Source organism: Panthera uncia, chromosome D2 (assembly GCF_023721935.1).
Source record: "Panthera uncia isolate 11264 chromosome D2, Puncia_PCG_1.0, whole genome shotgun sequence".
NCBI classification, from domain to species: domain Eukaryota; kingdom Metazoa; phylum Chordata; class Mammalia; order Carnivora; family Felidae; genus Panthera; species Panthera uncia.
The window spans coordinates 37,927,753-37,947,156 of NC_064818.1; the positions used below are offsets into that span (position 1 = coordinate 37,927,753).

The following is a 19,404-nucleotide window of genomic DNA, read 5'->3' on the forward strand; positions in this document are numbered from 1 at the left end:
ACCCGCCCCGTCACAGCGAAGCACTGAGTGGGAGACAGGGGCTGCTCCCCACACTCTCCACCTCCTGGCACCCTTCCCACCTTGAGAGAGAGATATGCCCAGCCTGCAGTGCCTGAGGCCTTCACCCAGGCCTACCCTGGGGGGCACAGAGCCGGGGGCAAGGCCCTCTCAGCTCCCCGCTCCCAGGCAAGAGACTGAGGAAAACTGCCACAGAGGACGGGAGAGGTGGGGTCGGGGGGAGGGGGTGCACATCTGGATTCCTGGCCCAGAGCCCGCATTCCTTCCCTGTGAGTGTGAGGAGATGGGGGTCTCTCTCGGGAGAGCTGTGAGGAGGCGGCTGGCCTCGCTCCTGCCCCACTGTAACAGGACCCACCCTGGCAGGAAGACTGGGGACGTGAAGGCCCAGAACCTCATTTGGGGGCCCTTTACCCAGATTGCTTGCTAGATGGTGCAGGCTCAAGCTGGGGCTCTGTCCCATCCACACCAGCCAGCCCTGCCTCAGACATACCAGAGGGGACAAAAAGGTGGGAGACCAGAGGGCTGCGTGGCCACTGGTTCGTGGAAGGGGGCTCAGGGTGGGGGGTGGGGCACTGTTCTACCCACAGAAGCTGGGCGGCCTTACCTGGGGGCAGTCCTTGATGTAGTGTCCTTTGTTGAAGCACAGGTGACACAGGTAGTTGGGTGGGGGCCGCTTGCTGGGCTTGCGGGTCTCAGAGGTGAGGGTCAGGTCAGAGAAGTGCTCGGTGAGGGAGCTGAGGCCATCGGCGATGTTGTTGAGGGAGCCATAGGGCGAGGCGCTCTTGTACACACTGCTGCTCAGAGCCTGTGGGGGACAGAGGCTGTGAGGGCTCCCAAGGCCTGGGCACACTCGTTTGCAGCCGTGGCCTCAGGGGGAATTTCCGTGGGCATGTGCACACACATACACACTCGTGAATTCACACTGACTCTTTAGCTGCCCCTGGGCTCTGGCCGCCTGGAGCCTGAGTTCCGTGGGCAAGCCAGTTAACCACTCTGGGCCTCAGTGGCCCTGTCTGGAAAATAGGAATAATGATAGCTACCTCCCAGGGTTTCTGTGAGGCTAACATGAGGCCACAGATGTAAAGCACTTTCTCTCCCACCTGGCACTTAGGAACCCCTGAGTCCATGCTGCTGATGGTAACGACGATTAGCATTAGTTCTTTTACACACTGCCCGGAGGTAAGAAGGCGTAGCAGAGGGCAACCTGTCAGATTTGGGGCTTTGCCACTTACTGGTGGCATAACTTTAGACAAATCACTTATCTCTGAGCTGACTCAGTATCCCCTTCTTACAGGAAAGTGGAGCATCAGCTTACAGCATTGTTTCCATTGTACAGAGGAGAAGACTGAGGTTCAGCGCTCTGCCTGGTCTCCTGTGGCACGAGGCCTGTGCAGACTGTGTCCGGGGAGCCCTCGGGCCGGCCCAGGCCCGCCCTCTGGGAGCCCAGGAGGAAGTGGCCCACTTCTCCCACCTCCAGCTGACAGGAACCAGATGTCTTGCCTGGCTTCAAAGCAGACACGGCCCAGGCCCCCTCCTGGTGTATACAGCCTCTATTTATAGGAGTCACGGGCTCTAGGCAGCCAGGCACACTGGAATTTAGCAAAGGTAGGGCCTGTGGTGAGGCTGGCAGGGAACAGCCACGGTACCCCCTTCCCGAGGCAAGGCTGAGGCTGGAAGGAGGCAGCTTCCCCAGGAGGGTCAATGACAAACCTGGGCATGGGGCTTGGGCATCCCCTGACCCCAGCTCAGGTATCAGGAGCTCCAGGAATGAACTACAGACCTCGGGGAGCCTTGGATCTAACAGGAAGACAGCCTTGTTCCTAGAAGTCCCCAGGCTGCCAGGGGAGGAGAGCCCCTGAGAGGAAGTTGCCTCAGGCTCCCTTACAAAGACGGGGCAGATGTGGGCCCAGAGTGGGGACAGTCCTTTCTGTGTTGCCTCAGTGTGGGCAGGGAAGGAGATGAGCTGAACGCAGGCCCCAGGGGATCAGGCACCCCTCCCCCCAACCAGGACAGACGTTACCTCAGCCCCCCTACTGGGTCTGTCTCTGGGGGTCTGGCACCCCCCCCCCCTCCTAGAGGACACAGCCCTGGCCATCTGGGGGCCACCACTCTTCTTGGCTCCCTGGACACCCTGCTATGTGGACTGGGGCCAGCCCTTTCCCTCTCTGGGCCTCTGTTCCCTCTCGTGTAGGTTTACGCTGGAGCCTGGGGGAAAAAAGACACAGACACCACATCCAGGGCAGAGCGACTAAACACGCCGTCAGCCTATGGTGCCTGAGCACGGACCTCAAAGGCTCCTGATGACCGCCTCTGCTCCAGTGCTACCCAGGACCGGTGGACGATACCATGCAAACTTGCATTCAGTGTGAGGGTGGTTCTCCAGCTCTCAGATGAGCCAAGACAGAGTGGTTCATCCTGAGAGGCAGAGGCCCCCCCCCCCCCGCCACCATCCTTGGAGGTGCGCGAGCCAATTCTGAGCAATCTTAAGGGGTGCGGGGAGGGGTCCAGTGGCAAGGGGATTAGATGATACCAGTCACATCTACTGAGCACTTACAATGTCCCGGGTACCGGAAACTTTACACGTATTAAGATAGCTGGTGCTCACCACAATCCCGTGAGTCACTGTCCCCATTTTACAGATTAGATGAGTCTGTCCAAACGTGTGTTGCATGACTCGAGAAACTTTTAACAAATACGGAGTACTGGGCCCCACCTCAGACCTACCAAGGCAGTCACCTGGGACCAAGGGCCTGGAATCTACACTGTTTTACTGTAGTTAAGATCTACGTTACAGAAAGCCAACCGTTTTAATTATTACTTTTAAAAATTTGTTAATGTTCATTTATTTTTGGGGGGGGGAGGGGCAGAGAGAGAGGGAGTGACAGAATCCGATCCAGAGCTCCAGGCTCTGAGCTGTCAGCACAGAGCCCGACGAGGGGCTTGAACCCATGAACCCACATGAGATCATGACCCGAGCCGAAGCTGGACGCTTCACCGACTGGGCCACCCAGGCGTCCCCGTTTTAATTATTTTTTAAGTGTGCAGTCCAGGGGCACCAAATACATTCCCATTATTGGGCAAATTCACCACCATCAACTCGAGTACTTTTTCACCATCCCAAACTGAAACCCTCTCCCCAGTAAACACTAACTCCCGGCTCCCCCTCCCCCCAGCCCAAATCTGCTTTTTATAAGCTCCCCCAGGCAGTTCGGTACAGACGGCCCAGCCCTACCTGGCCTTGGGAGCACCTGGACTTTCCAACCACCGAGGTCTCTCCTTAGCTTGACTCGAGGCCTCTCCCCACCCGAACTGGCCTGAGGGAGAACAGCATCACCACAGCCTCCCAGAGAAAAGTTCATCCAAACAAGAAACTCCAAGCTCCAAATGGTGTGACTCATCCTCATGGCTGGGAAACGCAATTTCACAAATAACAACCCTCTTCGTTCCCCCACCCCCATTCTTTCTTTTCTTTCTTTCTCCCCTCCCCCTGTCACCCCCCTCTGGAGAAGATTTAAGCTAGTCCACAGGAATCGGGACTGTTTTGGTAGCAGACTGTCCAGAGGAAGGGGAAGTTTGGTGGGTGCCAGAAAGTGCATTAATTACACCCTGAACAGCCTCTCCCCCGTTTGTGGCCACACCGTCCTGCCCACGGGTGGCCCCGCGGGTGTCCCTGGGCAGCCAGAGGCCTCTGAGCAGCCTGTCCCGTCCCTGGCAGCTTGACGCCCCCCACCCACCAGCTCAGGCGCTCACAGCTTGTGTCGCACCGGCAGCCCCAGGTCAGAGAAGCGAGGTCAGAGCTCCTCACAGCCTCTCTCACCCCTAGTGTGCCCTGGCCTGGCCCTCCTGGCTGCTCCAGCTCCCTTCCCCCAGCCCCGGTTCAAGATGACACCACCTTAGAGCTGAAAGGACAGAGCAGGCAGCTGACTCGGCCACTCTCGTGTTCCAGATGGAGAAACTGAGGCCCAGAGAGGCCCAGGGGCACAGGCGAGGGCACACAGCCAGGCCTGAGGGCCAGGAGTCCTGCTTGCCGGCTGGCTGAAAGGGCGGGTGAGGCTGCAACCTGTTTCCTCTCCAAAGACCCAAGGAGCTGGGGCCGTGGAGGTGAAAGGCGAGTTGCCTCTTCCACAGCCTATGGCGACTGGATGGAGCAGAGGCCAGGACACGCGGTGTCCCCTCCCCTCCGGCTGCGGAGCGAGGCCTGGCCTCTTGGGCTTCCCGTCTGTAAAATGCAACATGGAACAGGGAAGGCGGGCAAAACTGGTGATCCCTGCAGTCCTACTTCCTTAAGGTCCAGACACCAGCTACTGAAAGACACCCCCGGAGCCCCCACACAGACGGCACTCAGTCGCCGTGGGCCCACCTGTTCCGAGTCCTGCTGCCTGGAGCTGGAGGGCAAGGCCCGGCAGGAGCAGCCCCTCGTCAGTCAGCCCCTAACTCCCAAACAGCCCCAGTGTCCCACGGGGCATCCGCTGTCCCCCCTCTAGTTCTGCACTTACTATCCCCACCCCCAGGATGCCCTCTCTGTGTCCATCCAAACCTCCTCCAGGACCTGCCTCCCAATCTGGTTATAACTTTAATGGTGTGGCCCTGAACCCACCCCCTCCTCCTACTCAGGCCTTGGGCTCCACGGGACAGTGTGAAAAGCACAGACTGAGGTGCTCCTGAGAGACGCCCTGCCTCCTCCGAGGGCCTCCTGGACCTCCCGGCCATAGCCCTGTCCTTCAGGACTAGGCCTGGTAGGGATCACCCCATGACTCAGCTGCCCTTGGCTGAAGGAGCTCTGAGGTCCTTCTCTAATCTCTTCACGCAGTAAGTCTCTTCGCTTCCCCGCGAGGCTGGGCATATCCAAAGGCAAAGATTCTGCAATGTCCCATCACCCCAGATTCCAGACTGTTCCTGCCGCTTCTCATACCTACAACTGTCCTGGGTGCAGATAATCACAGGCGCTGAAGGGCCAGGGGGCCCCACCTGACAGACAAGGTAATGGATGTCCTAACACCTTAGAGATATAGGTTGGGGTCTCCGAGTTGCCATGGACAAAGTGAAAGGCACTCTCACCCCAGATTAAGCTGCTCAGGGCACTGGTTGAGGGAAGCCCCACTACTGTGCTGAGTGGAAGCCTCTGGGCCCAGATCACCATCCTGGAGGAAGAGACCACCTTTCCCTCCCCCCTCCTCCCAGCAGCCAGCAGGTAGGGTGGGGTTTTCACACCATATCTGGGGGATAGAGCATCCAGCTTCTGCCCATTGCTAGAACTTCCCCAAGGCTCTGGCATGGCTGTTGCAGAAAAACAGAGGGGAAGATGCTAAAATCTATTCTGACCCTGCTTGTTTCGTACACTCGACTGGATCCTTTCCCTTTCTTGGTTTTCTTATACCTGCGAGAACACCATTTGGATGGGCATTATTGGCTCCGTTTTACGGAGCTGGACACTGAGGCTCAGAGAGGCTGCGTAACTCGCTCAAGGTAAAACAGCCACCATGTGGCTAAGGGGAGATTCTCAACATCAGTTGGCCTATTATATTTCGGCTCCCACATGGCCTCCAAGGCTTAACTTCTCCTATGTTAAGGAGAGCCAGAGGAAAAGAACAGGTGTGGACCACTCTCCTTGGGCCTGTGACATCGTACTGTCAAGCCTCTTGGCCCTGGCAAGATGAGACACCAGCTTTTCTGGGCTACGTGAGGGGTCTAGGTCCTCAGGCTGGGGGTTCTGTGGGGGTGGAGGCAAGGATTTCCAGGGCTGACTCCCCACTCCCAGCCCCCAGGACAGTAAGAGGGCCTAGCAGGAGGGGGGCAAACAGGAGTCAGGGCAAGTGCATAGAAGCTTCCAAAGGCAGCCTAGAAGGAGAGGAAACCAGTGCAGAGAAGAGAGGAGAAACAGCCAGCAGAGATGGAACCATGCCCACAGAAAACAACGCAGCGATGGGCAAGGGCGAGGCAATGAGAAGGGGAACATCCGAGGATGTCCTGCCCCTCCCAGGCCAGAGATGGCCCTGAAGTGGGGGGACTCTCTGATCCTAATCCCCAGCTCTGTGGGGGTTCTTTCAACAGCTAGACAACTGCTTTTTTATCCCCAAAAGCCACCCCTATCCCCCGCTTCCATACACACAGATACGTGCATGAAAACACACGTATACACGTACACACTCACACCCCTGTCTTTAACACAAGAAACCACTCATTTCACAAGTGACTCCGCCCCTTCTCCAAGGGGATCTGCACTTCTTCTCCCCCAGGGTCTGTCTGGGGCTCTCGCCCCCAGAGTCCCACACGAACAGGGAGAGGAGACAACCTGTTGATAGGATGGGGACTTGGCCAATGGGAGAGTGAATTCACATGTTGACTAAAGATTTCTCGGGTATGGTGAGAGCCCAGACCTGCTCCTGTTTCCAAGGTCCGAAGCTGACCTGTGGGCCAAGAAGGTGGCAGGCCTAGCCATGCCAGAGGCAGCAAACCCCCACCCAGAAACCCCCAGGGCGCCACGGCCTCCCGGAGGCCCATTCACCCACGCGTGCAAAACACAATCCCTGTCCACAGCCAGAGCTCAGTGAAAGATTCTCACTTAAGGAAACAGTCCATGCTCTTTTTGGCAGGGGGAGTGGGGAGAGAGAAACGGGGAAAGGACCTGGAGAGGGAGGAGCACAGTGGCAGCAGGGCTCAGCTGAAAAGACCCAGGAAGACCCTCCCTCCCCATCTGGTCCCTCCTGCTCCCGCCCAGGTCACCGCTCACCTGAGAGGTGCTCCCATTCTGCAGCCATATGCACTCTGTGCAGCCAGAGCGTAAGCACTGGGGACCAGCTGTCTCTCACTTCTAGAACACATTCGTGGAATGAGCACAGAAAGCATGAATTTGACAACCTAAGGACTGAAAGGCACCCTAATATTTAGCCAGTCTGGGAGTACCACCGAGGCTTGCAGCCTCTATAGAAGGGGGCCTTGATCTGAGATCTATTGTCGGCATGTGGGTGCCATGATCTTGAAATCACACGCAAGGGCGCGTGTCTGTGTGTGCCCGCACGCCTGTGCTCTGGGCACCCGCGCCGAGGAGAAGAGCTCGCGCTGTCTCCGATTCTCGAAGAGATCCACTACCACAGAAGGCAAGGAACCATGAGCACATCTAAGTTTCTGCTCGGACACCTCTAGTGACAGGGCTTTACTATCTCCTAAGTCAGCTCTTTCCAAGTAATCAAGCAAAATCCATAAACATTTCCCCTGTAAGGTGGAACAGGAGATGAGGTAAGGGGACGCACATCGTCACAGGTCTAGAGAGGGAAGAGAGGGGGAGTAAGTGCAATGCCAATCATCCATCCACCCATCCACTCAGTGACCGAGCACCTAGTAAGTCCCAGGCGCCGCCTGAGCATCAGCTGCTAGGACTTACAGGTTCGAGAAGCGTGCTGACGACGTAGCTGTCCAGACACACGCAAGTACAGAGTATGTCCCTCAGCAATAGCAGTGGTCATGACACGCCTCCCCGGAAGCATGCACGGCGTGTCTGCCACGGGCCACAGAAGCCAGAGGGAGGTGTGCGCCCCGTGGCAGCTGGGGAAAGCCTCTCGGAGAAGGGGCAGCCACGTGCACCAGAAAGAAGTTGGAATCTGCCAAGGTGTTGAGGGCAGGCAAGACCCAGGGCAAAGCTTGGCGTCTGCACTAAGCTTCCCGGCATGGCCAGAGGAGGACAGAATAAAAGATTATACACCACCACACCCACGCCCACATATACACAGCGCAGATCAAGCCTCCTGAGACCTGAGCTGGGGCCCCGGTGCTGTCACTGATCCCCTGATCACTGATCCCATCCTCCTGTTGGAGAGCCTTTTCCCCACCTGGACAAGGGGGACACTGCGCACAGGCTATGATATGAGACAAAAGTGTGGCCAAATGCTCCGTGTCCATCGTCTGACTCTCGCAAGCCAGGGCTCCCTTGGACTTCCGTCATGGCTTCAGGGAGCCCCGTGCTCGGTTTCTGGGGAGTGGCTGGAGCAGGGACACGGCAGGAAACCTGGTACCCGTGACCAATGCCTACCACTGCTCAAAAGGTTCAGGATCAGGGACAGAATATCAGAGGCCCTGCGGCTTGACAGAACGCCTCTGGAGACTGGCCGCCCTGCACTGGGGCCCAGAGAATGATCGAGGTGACAGCCAGCAGGATGAGCCACAAGGGACAATTGTAGCTGGAGCATGGAAGAGTTCCAGACGCAGCTCTGCCACTGACATGCTGGGTGACTCTCCAGGCCTGTTTTCTCTCCTGTAAAATGGGAGCTATGAAAAAAGAGATGCCAAGAAAAAAGCACTCCCCAAGAGAAAGGGATTGCTACTCGGGACCATCTTCCCCTCAAGGCCCCCCTTTCGGCGCTGACAGGGCCTGGCCCTCTGCCTCTGCTAATTACAAATTACTAATCCTGCCTGCTTTCCTCCCTCCCACCTGACTCAGAAGGTCCACAAGGTGTGGCCTCCCCTCTGAGTCCAGGCCTGCCTAGTCAACTCAATTTGATGGAGGGAGGGCCAGGCCACCTCAGCCTACAGGCCCTCGGATGACGGTCCTCCTTGCCTGAGTCAGAGCTCCTCCCAGGACTTGGTGCTGCCCCCTCCCCCCCCCCCACGCACACAAAGGCCACAAACGTTGCTAGGAACCAAGAGCAGCCCCAGAAGCCCACTCTCGGCCCCACTGAGACAAACTCCATCCTCACACAGATATGTGGCTTTGCCAGGGCAGCACAGGTGACACACAAAACCTTCAGGAGACTGTCAAGACCTGGGGGCCCTTTAAAGCAGGACACCTTAGGTGCTCCTCTGAGGGCCTAACAGCCAGCCCTGTCTGCAGAAGGGCTGAAGCCCTGTCCACAGAGTCTTGTGACAGCATTACTGCTGACCTCCAAACTCCAGTGGACAGACCAGGGCAGGGAGGGGGGGGGGGGGGGGGGTCTCTGGTGCCGCAGAAGTTAGTGCCGGGACCCAAGGTGGGGGTAGGAGGAGGGTGTGGGTTAACAGCCAAAACCTCCTAAGGGTTGGAAGAGATGTTCTTCAACAGAGCAGTCCCTGAGCCGGGAGGTGTTCAGAAAAACGCTATCAAAGGTTCTAGGCCGAAAGCATTCTCTGGTCAAATAGTGATGGAACTGTTGGGTTGAAGGAAAGTGAACAAGTTTCACACCACGGGGCTTTCTCAGAGCCTTCATGGTGCTGGGGGACACTGTGCGTCTCCAAGGGAAGGACAGGCCGCTCTGCTTTCCAAACGTATTTGACCCCAAAGCCCTGCCCCTGGCCTCCACAAACCATCGTTTGACTGTAGGGCCACATCTATCTCTCCCTGGAGGAAGAGGGAAAGATAATGGCCACTCTAGGATTCTGACCTAGAGGGGGACAGCTAGATCTCCTCTTGAGGGGGTACAGGGACTACCCAGGAGGGGTTCTGGACATCCCTCTGAGCGGCCCAAGAGCTAATGCTCAGCAAGGAGGGGTACCTCCCCATTTCTGGAGGTGGAGTCCCACAGCCCCCACACTGCTGTGAATTTAAATTCCAGGCTAAACTTGGCAAGGAAGATCTCCCCACGCCACCCAACCCCCACTCCCTCTAAGAACAGCCCTCCTTCCTCGGGTAAGAGAGGAGGGGCTCAGCCAGGAGCCTCAGAAGTCTCCCTCCAAAGACATATAGTTGTTGCTACAGATCAGGGGTTGGAACCGAAGTGCACAGGGCCCAGACTCTAGACCGAGGCCTTTTTAAAAAACTGCCCCAAAGTGCCTGTGCCTGCTTTGGCCTGGCATCCTTACCACAAGCTGAGAAGCTGAAGAGCCCCCACCAGCGCCCAGGTCACCTCCTGGTGCCCGCTCCTGGACTTGTACATGAACTCTGCCATCTCTCTCTGCTCCCAGGGCCACTGTTCCACTCAGAACCCTTGGCTTATCTTCAGCTTCCAGAGCTGAGGTTCCAGGGGTACAATGGGCTTCTGTGCCCCCATGTCCTCAACCCCCCCCGCCCAAATCCCAGCTGCATTCATGGTGTTTTGCTATTGTGGTGGGAGCAGCCTGGGGGTGGTGCAGGAGGGGGTGGGCTCTTGGCACAGGGACTGGTGCAGACAGGCTGTGGTCAGCGGTCAGCATGCAAGTCACATCCGCAGGCACTGCCACCAGGCCTGCCAGGCCTTGCACAGAATGGCGATGCTCCTGAGTCCCTGGGTCCCTTCATAGAGTCCCCTCTGGCTTGCCCATGATTTGCTTCTTCTCCAACCAGCCCCTTGGTGGCATTCAGGTGGGGGGGTATTTTTTCATGCCTTCTCTGCCAGTTGCTATTTTGGAGCCATATTAGGTCACTGGCTAAGCCCTGGACACAGGAAAGCCCAGGAGCACAGCTGGGGCTCCAACAGGGTTTAGGAGGCGAAGCGGGTGAGGGGTGAGAATGAGTGAGTCTGAAGCCAAGAAAGCCTTCCGGAAGTCAGCAGGCACAGACCTCCAGCCCCTCTAAGGAAGCCACTGGCCTGTGAGTGTAGGAGAAGCCCCTCTAACCTGTCTATTTGCATCTCTCTCAAATCCCACGTAGACCACCCCAAGGGACAGCAGAGACTAAATTCAATGGATGGGTAAACCGAGGCCCAGACCAAGAAAGACAGAGGGTTCCCCCAAAGTCAGGTCATAAGAGACTCTTTTCCACCATTGCTTTGCATAACTTTTACCAGCTGCTTTTACACTTGTCCCAGAGAAGGAATATCCTGCTTCACGGGGAACCCGAGGTGAGTAGTAGTGAAGTGACTGGAGACAGGTTTCACTGAGATCCAGCTGGGATCCTGGATGTCAGACATTTCCAAGAGAAATGTCCTACTCCTGCAAGAGACTCTGGATGGCCCCCAAACTCCCAGGCCTCTCAGCAGAGACCCACATTTGGGGAAGAAAGCCACCAATGGTAGGAACAGAGGGAGGCCTCTCAAGGCCGATTGGGGACCCCCCCTTGACCTGTGAGAGGCGAGAGGTCATGGTCATGTGGGTCATGATCACCCTTCTCCCTTGGGATTTCCACAGCACCCCCATGAAATCACCTACCTTTCAAACTGTACCATCTCATCTGTCTTCTAACCTGGGGCCCCCACTGGCCTGTTCCTGATTCCTAAAGGGCCCACACATCACTCAACAAATGTCTGGCGAAATAACAACTAAAAAGACCCAGGCACTGAAGAAACATCCACAAACTGCACCCCAAAGTCACTGGTCACCGAAGCCAGTTCCCCGAAGAGATGACAAGGTCTCTTATGAGAAAGACAGATTCCCAGCCAAGAATGATTCTTCCCGTGGAGAGCATGCTCTATAGTTTACAAAGAGCTCTGGTATACAAATGCTTTTGCCTGGCACCAAGGGCTGGCTTTTCAGACTCATCTCCCGCGACTATGCCCAACTGGCCCAACACAGGCCAACCAATCCTCGTCTCAGCTCGCCTGGTATTGGCCCACCTCTAGGCCTTAGGCCAGCGTTTTATATGCCCATGTCCTCCCTAGTCGGTACTGGCAGAATTGAACACATTATGGGACCAAAAAGGAGCCCCTCTGCTTTCCCCCTCCTGTCCCCAGCACACTCACGCATACACAGGCCCTTCTCCCCGACCCATTCAGAACCCTGCCTCTCCTAAAACTAACTGCTGTGCTCGGGTCTAGAAGGAAAAGGAACCCTCAAGTGTGTCCTCTCCTCCACCCCTTCCCCCCTGCACTTTTGCAGGGAGAGCTTCCAGAAGAAGGATGAGTGAAGGCCACAGAAGGGTATCTGCAATTCCCAAAAGAGGTATGAGTAAATGGGACTGGGGGAGGAGGAGGAACCCAGCTGAAGAGACAGAGGAGGGGTATCTAGGAAAGCTCTGGAAATGACCCCTGAAAAGAGGCTCAGAGGTCCTGGCAATCTGTGTATTTATCTGGCTGGGGAAGATGCCCTGCCCCTTCTACTTTGTAACTGAATCCCCCCAACAGGCAGACTTTGCAAAGCAGCCGTCCCAGGTTTCTGGAGAAGGCACTGGGCAGCTGAAACCTCTCCCCCTGGCTAGCCCCCCTCCAAGAGCTCAAGAGGATTTCCCTTTCATTTCCTTCCAGGCTGGGAGGGCGGGGGACAGCGCAGTCTGTGGGGTCAAGCCCTCAAAAACCACTTCCTATGTGGCTGGGGGAGGGCAAGCAGCCGGAGGATGTATCTGGGGGTCCCTGCGTAAGAACAGCAGGAAAAGCCCTGCTCTCCAGGGTGCCCTTTGGGTCGGCCACCACCGAGGTCGGCGGAGGACAAGATTTTAGGCCCCTGCCGAGGAGCTCTGAGCAGAATCTGCACTCCCGGTCCCAGCAAGCGGTGGCCAAGAGGGGGGTGGGGTTGGGCGTGGGAAGGACACTTGGAAGGGGCTCTCCGCCCTGGCCGCGCCCCGGCTGTCTGGAGAGAATCCGGAGCCCCCCGCCCAGCCGGGACTCCCCCCGGGCCCCTTTGAGCAGGGCGCTCCAGGCTGGGAGAGGGGGCAAGAGGGCCCCGCCCGCGCCTGAGCTGCTCCGAGCCGGGCTCAGCCGGGAGGTGACGCGCTCCCGGCGCCCCGGGGACATCGGGCGGCGAGTTTGGCAGAGCTGAGCGAAGCCAAGCCAAGCAGGGCCGGGCAATACGGAGCCGGGCCGGGCCAGGCCAGGAAGAGCGGGGCGGATAGAAAAAGGCCCCGCGCGGTCGACGGAGGGCGGGGGCGCGCGGGGGCACCCACCTCTCCGCGCTGCAGCTGGAAGAAGCTGTTGAGATAGCTGGAGTGCAGGGGCGAGCCCAGCTGCTCCGGGCGGCCCTTCCCGAAGGCCAGCTCAGGGGGCGCGGCGCCGGCGGGCGGCTCCGGCCGGAAGGCATCGAAGGCACTCGCCTGGTGCGTGTCCTGCAGCGACAGGTAGACCCAGTTGAGCAGCTGGGCGGGCTGGTACACCGAAGCGGCGCTCGTGTCGATGGCCGACAGCAGGCTCATTTTGCGGCGGCGGTGCCGGCCCCTCCCCGGCCGCCCGCTCGCGCCCCCCCCCTCCGCAGCGGAGGGGCGGGCACCGGGGAGCCTGCGCCCACTGCCCACCGCCCGAGCCCCGACGGCGATCGCCCAGTGCCGTGCTCCCAGCGCGCTGCCCGCAGCCGCCGCCGCCGCCGCCGCCTCCCCCCGACTGCGGCCGCAGCGCGCGCGGGCGGAGGAAGGAGGCAGCGAAAGTTGGGCAGGAAACTTTTGGGCCCGCCCCCTCCGCGCTGCCCGCCCCGCCCCGCCCCGCGATCCGCTATCTGCCTCAGTGCTGACCCCTCTGGCGGCCGCTCCGGAGGTGGGGTCCACGGAGGCCCCGCCCTTTCTGCACCGTCCTCGCCTTCCATTGGCCGCCTCATTGAATATGGAGTAGTGGGGCAGCGCGAGGGGGGAAATAAGGCACCCCCGCGTTTGCAGTATTCTGCTGGCCCGCCCGTGGGCGGTGCCCTCCCAGGCCCCACCCCGCCCGGCTCCCCGAGCCTTCGGGAGCTCAGGGCAGCCCCGGCCTAATCAATCTGCTCTCGCTCTGGTCCGCGCTCTTTGGTCTCTCGTTCTTTCCAAATCCTCTGCGATTACTTCATTTTTACTCGTTTCTCCTGTCCTTTTTTCCTTCCTTTCTCTTACTGTCTCCGCTCTCTCTCGGACGAATACCTCCTGTGCCCCAGTCTCTGTCTGGCTCGTCGTCTTTTTCTGTGGTTCTGTTTGTCCAAGTGTGTGTGTGGTGTGTGTGTCGTCTTTTCTATTTCCGTCTAGTCTGATGTGTTTGTCTTCTCCCCCTCCCCTCCCAGACACGCGCGCACACACACACACACACACACACACACACACGGCTCCCGCCCCCCTCCCCTCGCTATCACAGTAGGACCCTCCCCCTCCCACTTAATTCCTTCCATCTGCGGAATCGCTTTGCGGGCCAGCTCCGCCTAGGGGGGGCCCGGGTTCCTGCCCCAGGAAGGACTCCCCGCCTCCTTCCCTCGCGTTCCCCCCTCCCCCTCTCCCTTCTCCTATTTCTGCTCTGGGCCGGCCTTTTCCTCCGCCCCGACCCCCCGCCCCAGCCCAACCCGTTGCTTCGGCGGGCCGCCAGGACCCCAGATGGGGCTGGGGGAGCTCGGGAAGACGACTGTCACCCACGGTCCAGGGTGACCCAACTATTCCGAGTATGTCTGGGGGATCCTCCGCCTGACACACCCCAAAGCCCCGGGGCCTTCACCCTCTCAGTCTGGGGTAGTCATCCGGCGCCTGCGCTGTGCCATCGCCAGGAACCTGGCGGCTAGGCGCCTAGAGGGGACCGAGTCACCTCTCCCACCTCACCCCTTAGCTCTGGAGCCGTTCCACCCCGGCGTTCAAGTGTCAGGTTGGCCACCTTCCAGCTCAGTAACCTCGGTATGGCACCTAACCTCTGCGAGCAAGCCTATTTTCTCTTCTGTAAAATGAGGACCATAACCGTCCTAACTCTGGATTTGTGAGCTGTTTGTAACCTGATTAGTGTGCGTTTGCTAAGCAGAAGACATTCCATAAAAGCTCTCCACCACTCCCCTCCTCCAGGATTTCTCCCACTACTGCACAGACAACATCTGTGGGTGGGTGCTTGGACCTGAAAGGCCTTCAGGGATGTGCCCCCCTTTCCCACCAACCAAGAACCCCTTCCAAGTTTTTGTCTCAGACCACTTGATGATGTTTTCAAAGATTCTGTCTATCAAACAATTTGCAATTATTCACACAAATGATAGTGCATATGCCAGTTACATCTCAATGTATTTTTATTCGTCAGAGACCTACATATACAATACCCTTTATATTTCAAGTAAGTATTAAATCTATTTGTTTAAACAGGGGGTACACATTTGTTAGAAATAAGTGTGATAACCAGTTTACTACTGGAAATAATTGGGGTCATCTCTGGAACCCTGCTGCTGTCTTTGAGGTTCTGAGATGGGAGGAGGAAGAATAGGATTTGAGACCACTGATTTTTATTTTCCCTGGACATTTTAGAGAAAGCCGCTGTTCCGAGAGGGGACATGTTCAATTGCACAAGCAAGCAGTTGGGGAGCCCAGATGAGCCTACCTAGGCCCAGCCCAGAGCTCTCTGTCTCTGCCCCCCTCCCCCAACTCTCCTCCTTGGTGAAAGCAGTCCTGTTATGTTGCGATGCTGGCATTTTCCCCTAAGGTGGATGGCAAATTCACATTGCTCGAGGGGTCAGGCAGGTCCCACCAGGTATAAGGCAATAAATGGGAAACAGTGGGGCCTGCAGAGAACCTCGGTGCTAGCTACACAAAACCTTTACGTCACTAGGCCTGAAACTCTCTCTGTCACCTGCCTGGAGAGACGTCTGCTCCGGGGTCCCCTGTCTCTTAGTGATTTGATGCTGTGAGGGTTCTTGTCATACCTGGCAACCATGCTGGTGGCCTCTGCCTCCTTTACCCCCTGCCTCCCCACCCCTGTCCCATAGTCCCTACACAGGGCCTGCTGCATAAAAAGTAGGTGATCCAGAACTGTTTGCTACATGGATGGCTGGATGGAGGGTTGGAGAGGTGGCCAGATTACGCTCCCCATTGGAGCCTGCGTGGCTTCTCTGGCTTTACACTTTGCTTCCTCCTCTTGCCTACAGCACACGTGCCCAACACGTGGACTCTATACCCAGTAAGTAATCAATAAATTTGAGCAACTGACAGGCAGTTTGCCAGGGTAGCAACTGATTGATCTGAGGTCAGCCCCTCAGCCAGCCTCTCAAGATTCCCTGAAACAGCACTTCCTGTGGGATGGGAGGTGATGGGTGAGGATCACCAGATGGGTATGGGGGGCCTGGAGAGCAGGCTCAGAAGACACACCCAGGCCTAAACTCTGTGCCTTCCCTGTCCCCATCATGTGCACATCAAGAAACCTTGCATTTAAAATGTCAGAGGTCCTGGCCCAAACCTTCACTTCCCAGAGGAGGAGGTCCCATGGCCCAGAGAAGGAAAGGGACTTGCCCAAGGTCACCCAGGAAGCCTAATGGCTAAGCCACCTGCTCGTAATCTGCTCCACATCCTCCCTCTCCCCTCATTGGTCCTCTTCTGGCAGTCTTCTGGTGTGGCGGCCCTGGCCCCGGAAACACAGGGAAGACAGGACTTCCAGGTGAGGCTTGGGTCCCTGCCCCCTTCCCTTTCTGGCAACTCTGTTACCTCATGGTCTCCAGAATGGGACAATGGTGAGAAGACAGGATTTGGAGAAAAGAGAGCTGGCCAAGTGGCCTTGGGCAAGTCTCTGCCCTCTCTGTAAACCTCCATTTTCTCAATTACCGACTGACATGGTCAAATGAGTGTGTGAACAGGAGGAAGGTGCTTTGCTAACTGTGAATAAGCAGTCGTTTGAAAGGGAAGCGTGGTTTTGGCAATTTCAACAAGAGAAATACCCAATTTACCTGGAGTGGCGGTCGGGAGGAAAAGGGCCCATGTAGGGAAGTGTCTATTCCTAAAGTCCCAGACAACAGTCTGATAGACGTTTGAGGGAGTTGCAAACCAAGAGCTTTGAACTCAGAGAAAACAAGAGAAACTTTGGAAGGAAGAGCAAGCAGAGGTCTTCATGGGGGAATCAGCCTTCGGTTGGGGCTTGAAAGACACCAGACACGAGCAGAGGAAGAAGAGGGGGCTTCACGATGCTGTGCTCATTGATGCTGCTGCTTTCTTCAAAATGCATCACATCGTGACTTACAATGTGAAAGAATCCTTAACCCTCTTGAACCTGCCCACACTCCATGCCTCGGGAATAAACAGCAAAGCGCACCCTGGGAAGGCTGAGTTTGGCCTCTCCTCTGGGCCAAGGGTAGGCATTGGGTTCCTTTGGGCTGTGTGTTGACACAGAAGGTGTCAGCTTACAGCAGTGATAGCAAAATGGCAAATACTCTCCCTGCGGGCGCCACTGCCCCATCCCCCATCCAGGACAGAAATCCCTGAGTGCAGAACTCTTCCCCAGACATGACTTCAGATTCCTTCTCAACACAGTGCTCGGCATCACCACGAAGGGTGGAGTTGACTCAGAAGATGAAGACTATTTGCCATCTCCTCTTCCTGGGGACGTAGCGTCCTTGTGGCCCCGGGCAGAGGACTCAGCGACTGCCAGCTGGATTTCAGCATCTTTGTGCAGTGCTCTGATGGTAAAACTATAGGGGCAGCCTGACCACTCCAGGCCCCACCCACAGACTCTTGACCATAAGAGAACCACAAGAAGTGAGGAAATCCCTGAACCTTAAACTCAGCCAGCTACTCCATGTAGGTTCTGAGTGGTGCAAAGTGCCTGGGCCTTTGGAGACTGTCCCTTTCCTAGCTGTGACTTCGGTGAGTTGATTATCCTCTGCTAGACAGTTTGCTCATGTGTCACATCTTCCCACTGTTGCTTGAATCTCAGGACACAGGATGGCATTGGACCCTCCAATGACCTTGGCCTCTAGAAGGCCCTCAGAGAGTGCTTGCTTGATTTCAAAGCTGGACACTGTGCATGGGCATGAGGGGCAACGGCCTGGATGTCAGAAGCCTAGAGTTCTCTGCCCTACCCTTGTGCATGGCCTGGGGCAAGCTTGCAGAAGGCCCTGGACTTCTCATTCCCAGAAGTCATAGGGAGCAGGCCGAGCAGGCCCCTACTCACTGAGGAATGACCCTCAGAAAAGTGCTGGGGCAGAGATGGGCCCTTCCTCACGCAGCAGCTATGGGAAACCATGACTTGCCTCCTCTCCTTCCAATTTCACCTCCACATTAAAAAACAATCCATACACATTTTATCAGTAGCCCCTCAGCAAACCTCAACCACGTGGAGATACCCCAGGTCTCCAAGGCTGGAAAGAAGATGCCTGGTCACTCTGGACCAGTGATCGAAATGTGGTCATGTCTCATTGTGGAGCACGTGGCAGAGAGGGGAGGGAGGGGTGTGGCCCTGGAGTTCCCATGTATTTAGGCTTATGAAGCATCTGTTTGAAAAAAACGGGAATTAAAACACTCCACCTAAAGCGGAGTGCACAGAGCCCTCTACGTTGTTTTGGGGAAAAGTCCTGTCTACATCGAAGAATGGAAGAAAGCTTGCTGATGGAGACTTTGGGAGGGGGCAAAACTGCCTCCCCAGTCACCCCGTGGCCTTTCTTGCCTACTAAGAGAATCTTTCCATGGCTGCCCACTGAATACAGTCCAAACACTTGAGCGTGACACATGACATTCAAGGCCCTTTTGACCTCTGACTGCTGACCACCTTTCTGTGCTAATTTCAAGTACAAGCTACCTTCCTGCTCCTGTACCACATGTGTACCTCACCCTCCAGCCAAGTGAAACAACTGGCCTTTCCTTCTCATGCAAGTCCTTCCTTGCCTCACGGCTTCACACATGCTGTTCCCTGCCAGGAAGAGCCTCCTCTTTTGCCTCCCTGGCAGTCAGTCTTCTCTCACCTTTCAAAACCTCATGGAAAAAAATGACTTTCTCAAAGCCACCTTTTGTAATCATAACCCCACTCCCACCCTCATACCCATCCATTCAATATTCTTTTTTAGGGGGTGTTCACATGGCGTTACAATATTCGTAAAATGGTCAGTCCTCCCCTCCCACCCCCCTCCAGCCAGCAACACCACTGGGCTATGTGCTCCTTTGGCTGACCCAGCCCTGGAGCAGAGCAGGCTGCCTATTTACTTAAGGAATGAGTGAATACACTCAGAAAGCCTTTGTGGTTTGTGGACTCAGAGACAGGAGACTGTCGAATCTGGTCTGGAACAACTCAGAGCCCCGAGGATGGCCGAAACGCGGGGGGGCTCTGGCAAGGAAGGTCACTGGTCACTAAGCATCCATGTCCTCCGTCCATTTCCCAGCCTCCTTTGCAGCTGGGGACGGCATGGGACTTGTTCTCAACAATGGGACCGTGAGTAGAAGCAATGTGTCTCTGATGAGGCAGCAAGAGTAGGCGTGGGTTCTCCATGTTTTCTCTCCCCCATTCTTGAGGTGGGACGTGAAGACTCCAAGGCAGAAGAGGCCAGATCGCTCAATCAGCACTGCAGGAGATCTGCGGCAGAGAACCTTCCAGACTGTGATGTGCACTACAGACAAGCCTTCTGGTGTTCAGCCACGAGATTAGGGACTTATTTGCTACAATAGCAGATCCCGATCTAGCTCAGCTAGTAGAGGGGCTCAGAGATGAGCTAGTCCCCAAACCTCATCTCACCCATTTGAAAACTAGTATTAGGAAGAGAAAAATCACATAGCTTCTGGTTCTGGGGTTTTGAGCTGGCCCCCTGAAAAATTAGCTGGTGGCAGCAGTCAAGTCTTCTGATGTCCAATGCCAACTTTGTCCCTCTCCCCCAGCCCAGGTGCATTGAAGGGCTTTGACCGTAATCCTCACTTTGTAACATTATTTTGTGATTAAATATTTATGAATATAATAAGCTCCTGTGAACAAA

At 56.6% G+C, this 19,404-nt stretch overlaps 1 protein-coding gene across 1 annotated transcript in view; it reads right to left on the minus strand.

Moving 5' to 3' along the window:
• The window catches only part of ZCCHC24 (zinc finger CCHC-type containing 24), a 63,307-nt gene extending 50,142 nt beyond the window's left edge, over nt 1–13,165 (minus strand). Inside the window, exons 1-2 of the mRNA XM_049645269.1 lie at nt 12,716–13,165; nt 623–823 (exon numbers count right to left, since the gene is read on the minus strand). Of these exons, the coding sequence (XP_049501226.1) occupies nt 623–823; nt 12,716–12,961 (447 nt within the window). The 5' untranslated portion in view covers nt 12,962–13,165. The remainder of the gene's footprint in view (nt 1–622; nt 824–12,715) is intronic.
• Nucleotides 13,166–19,404: the final 6,239 nt, after the last annotated feature.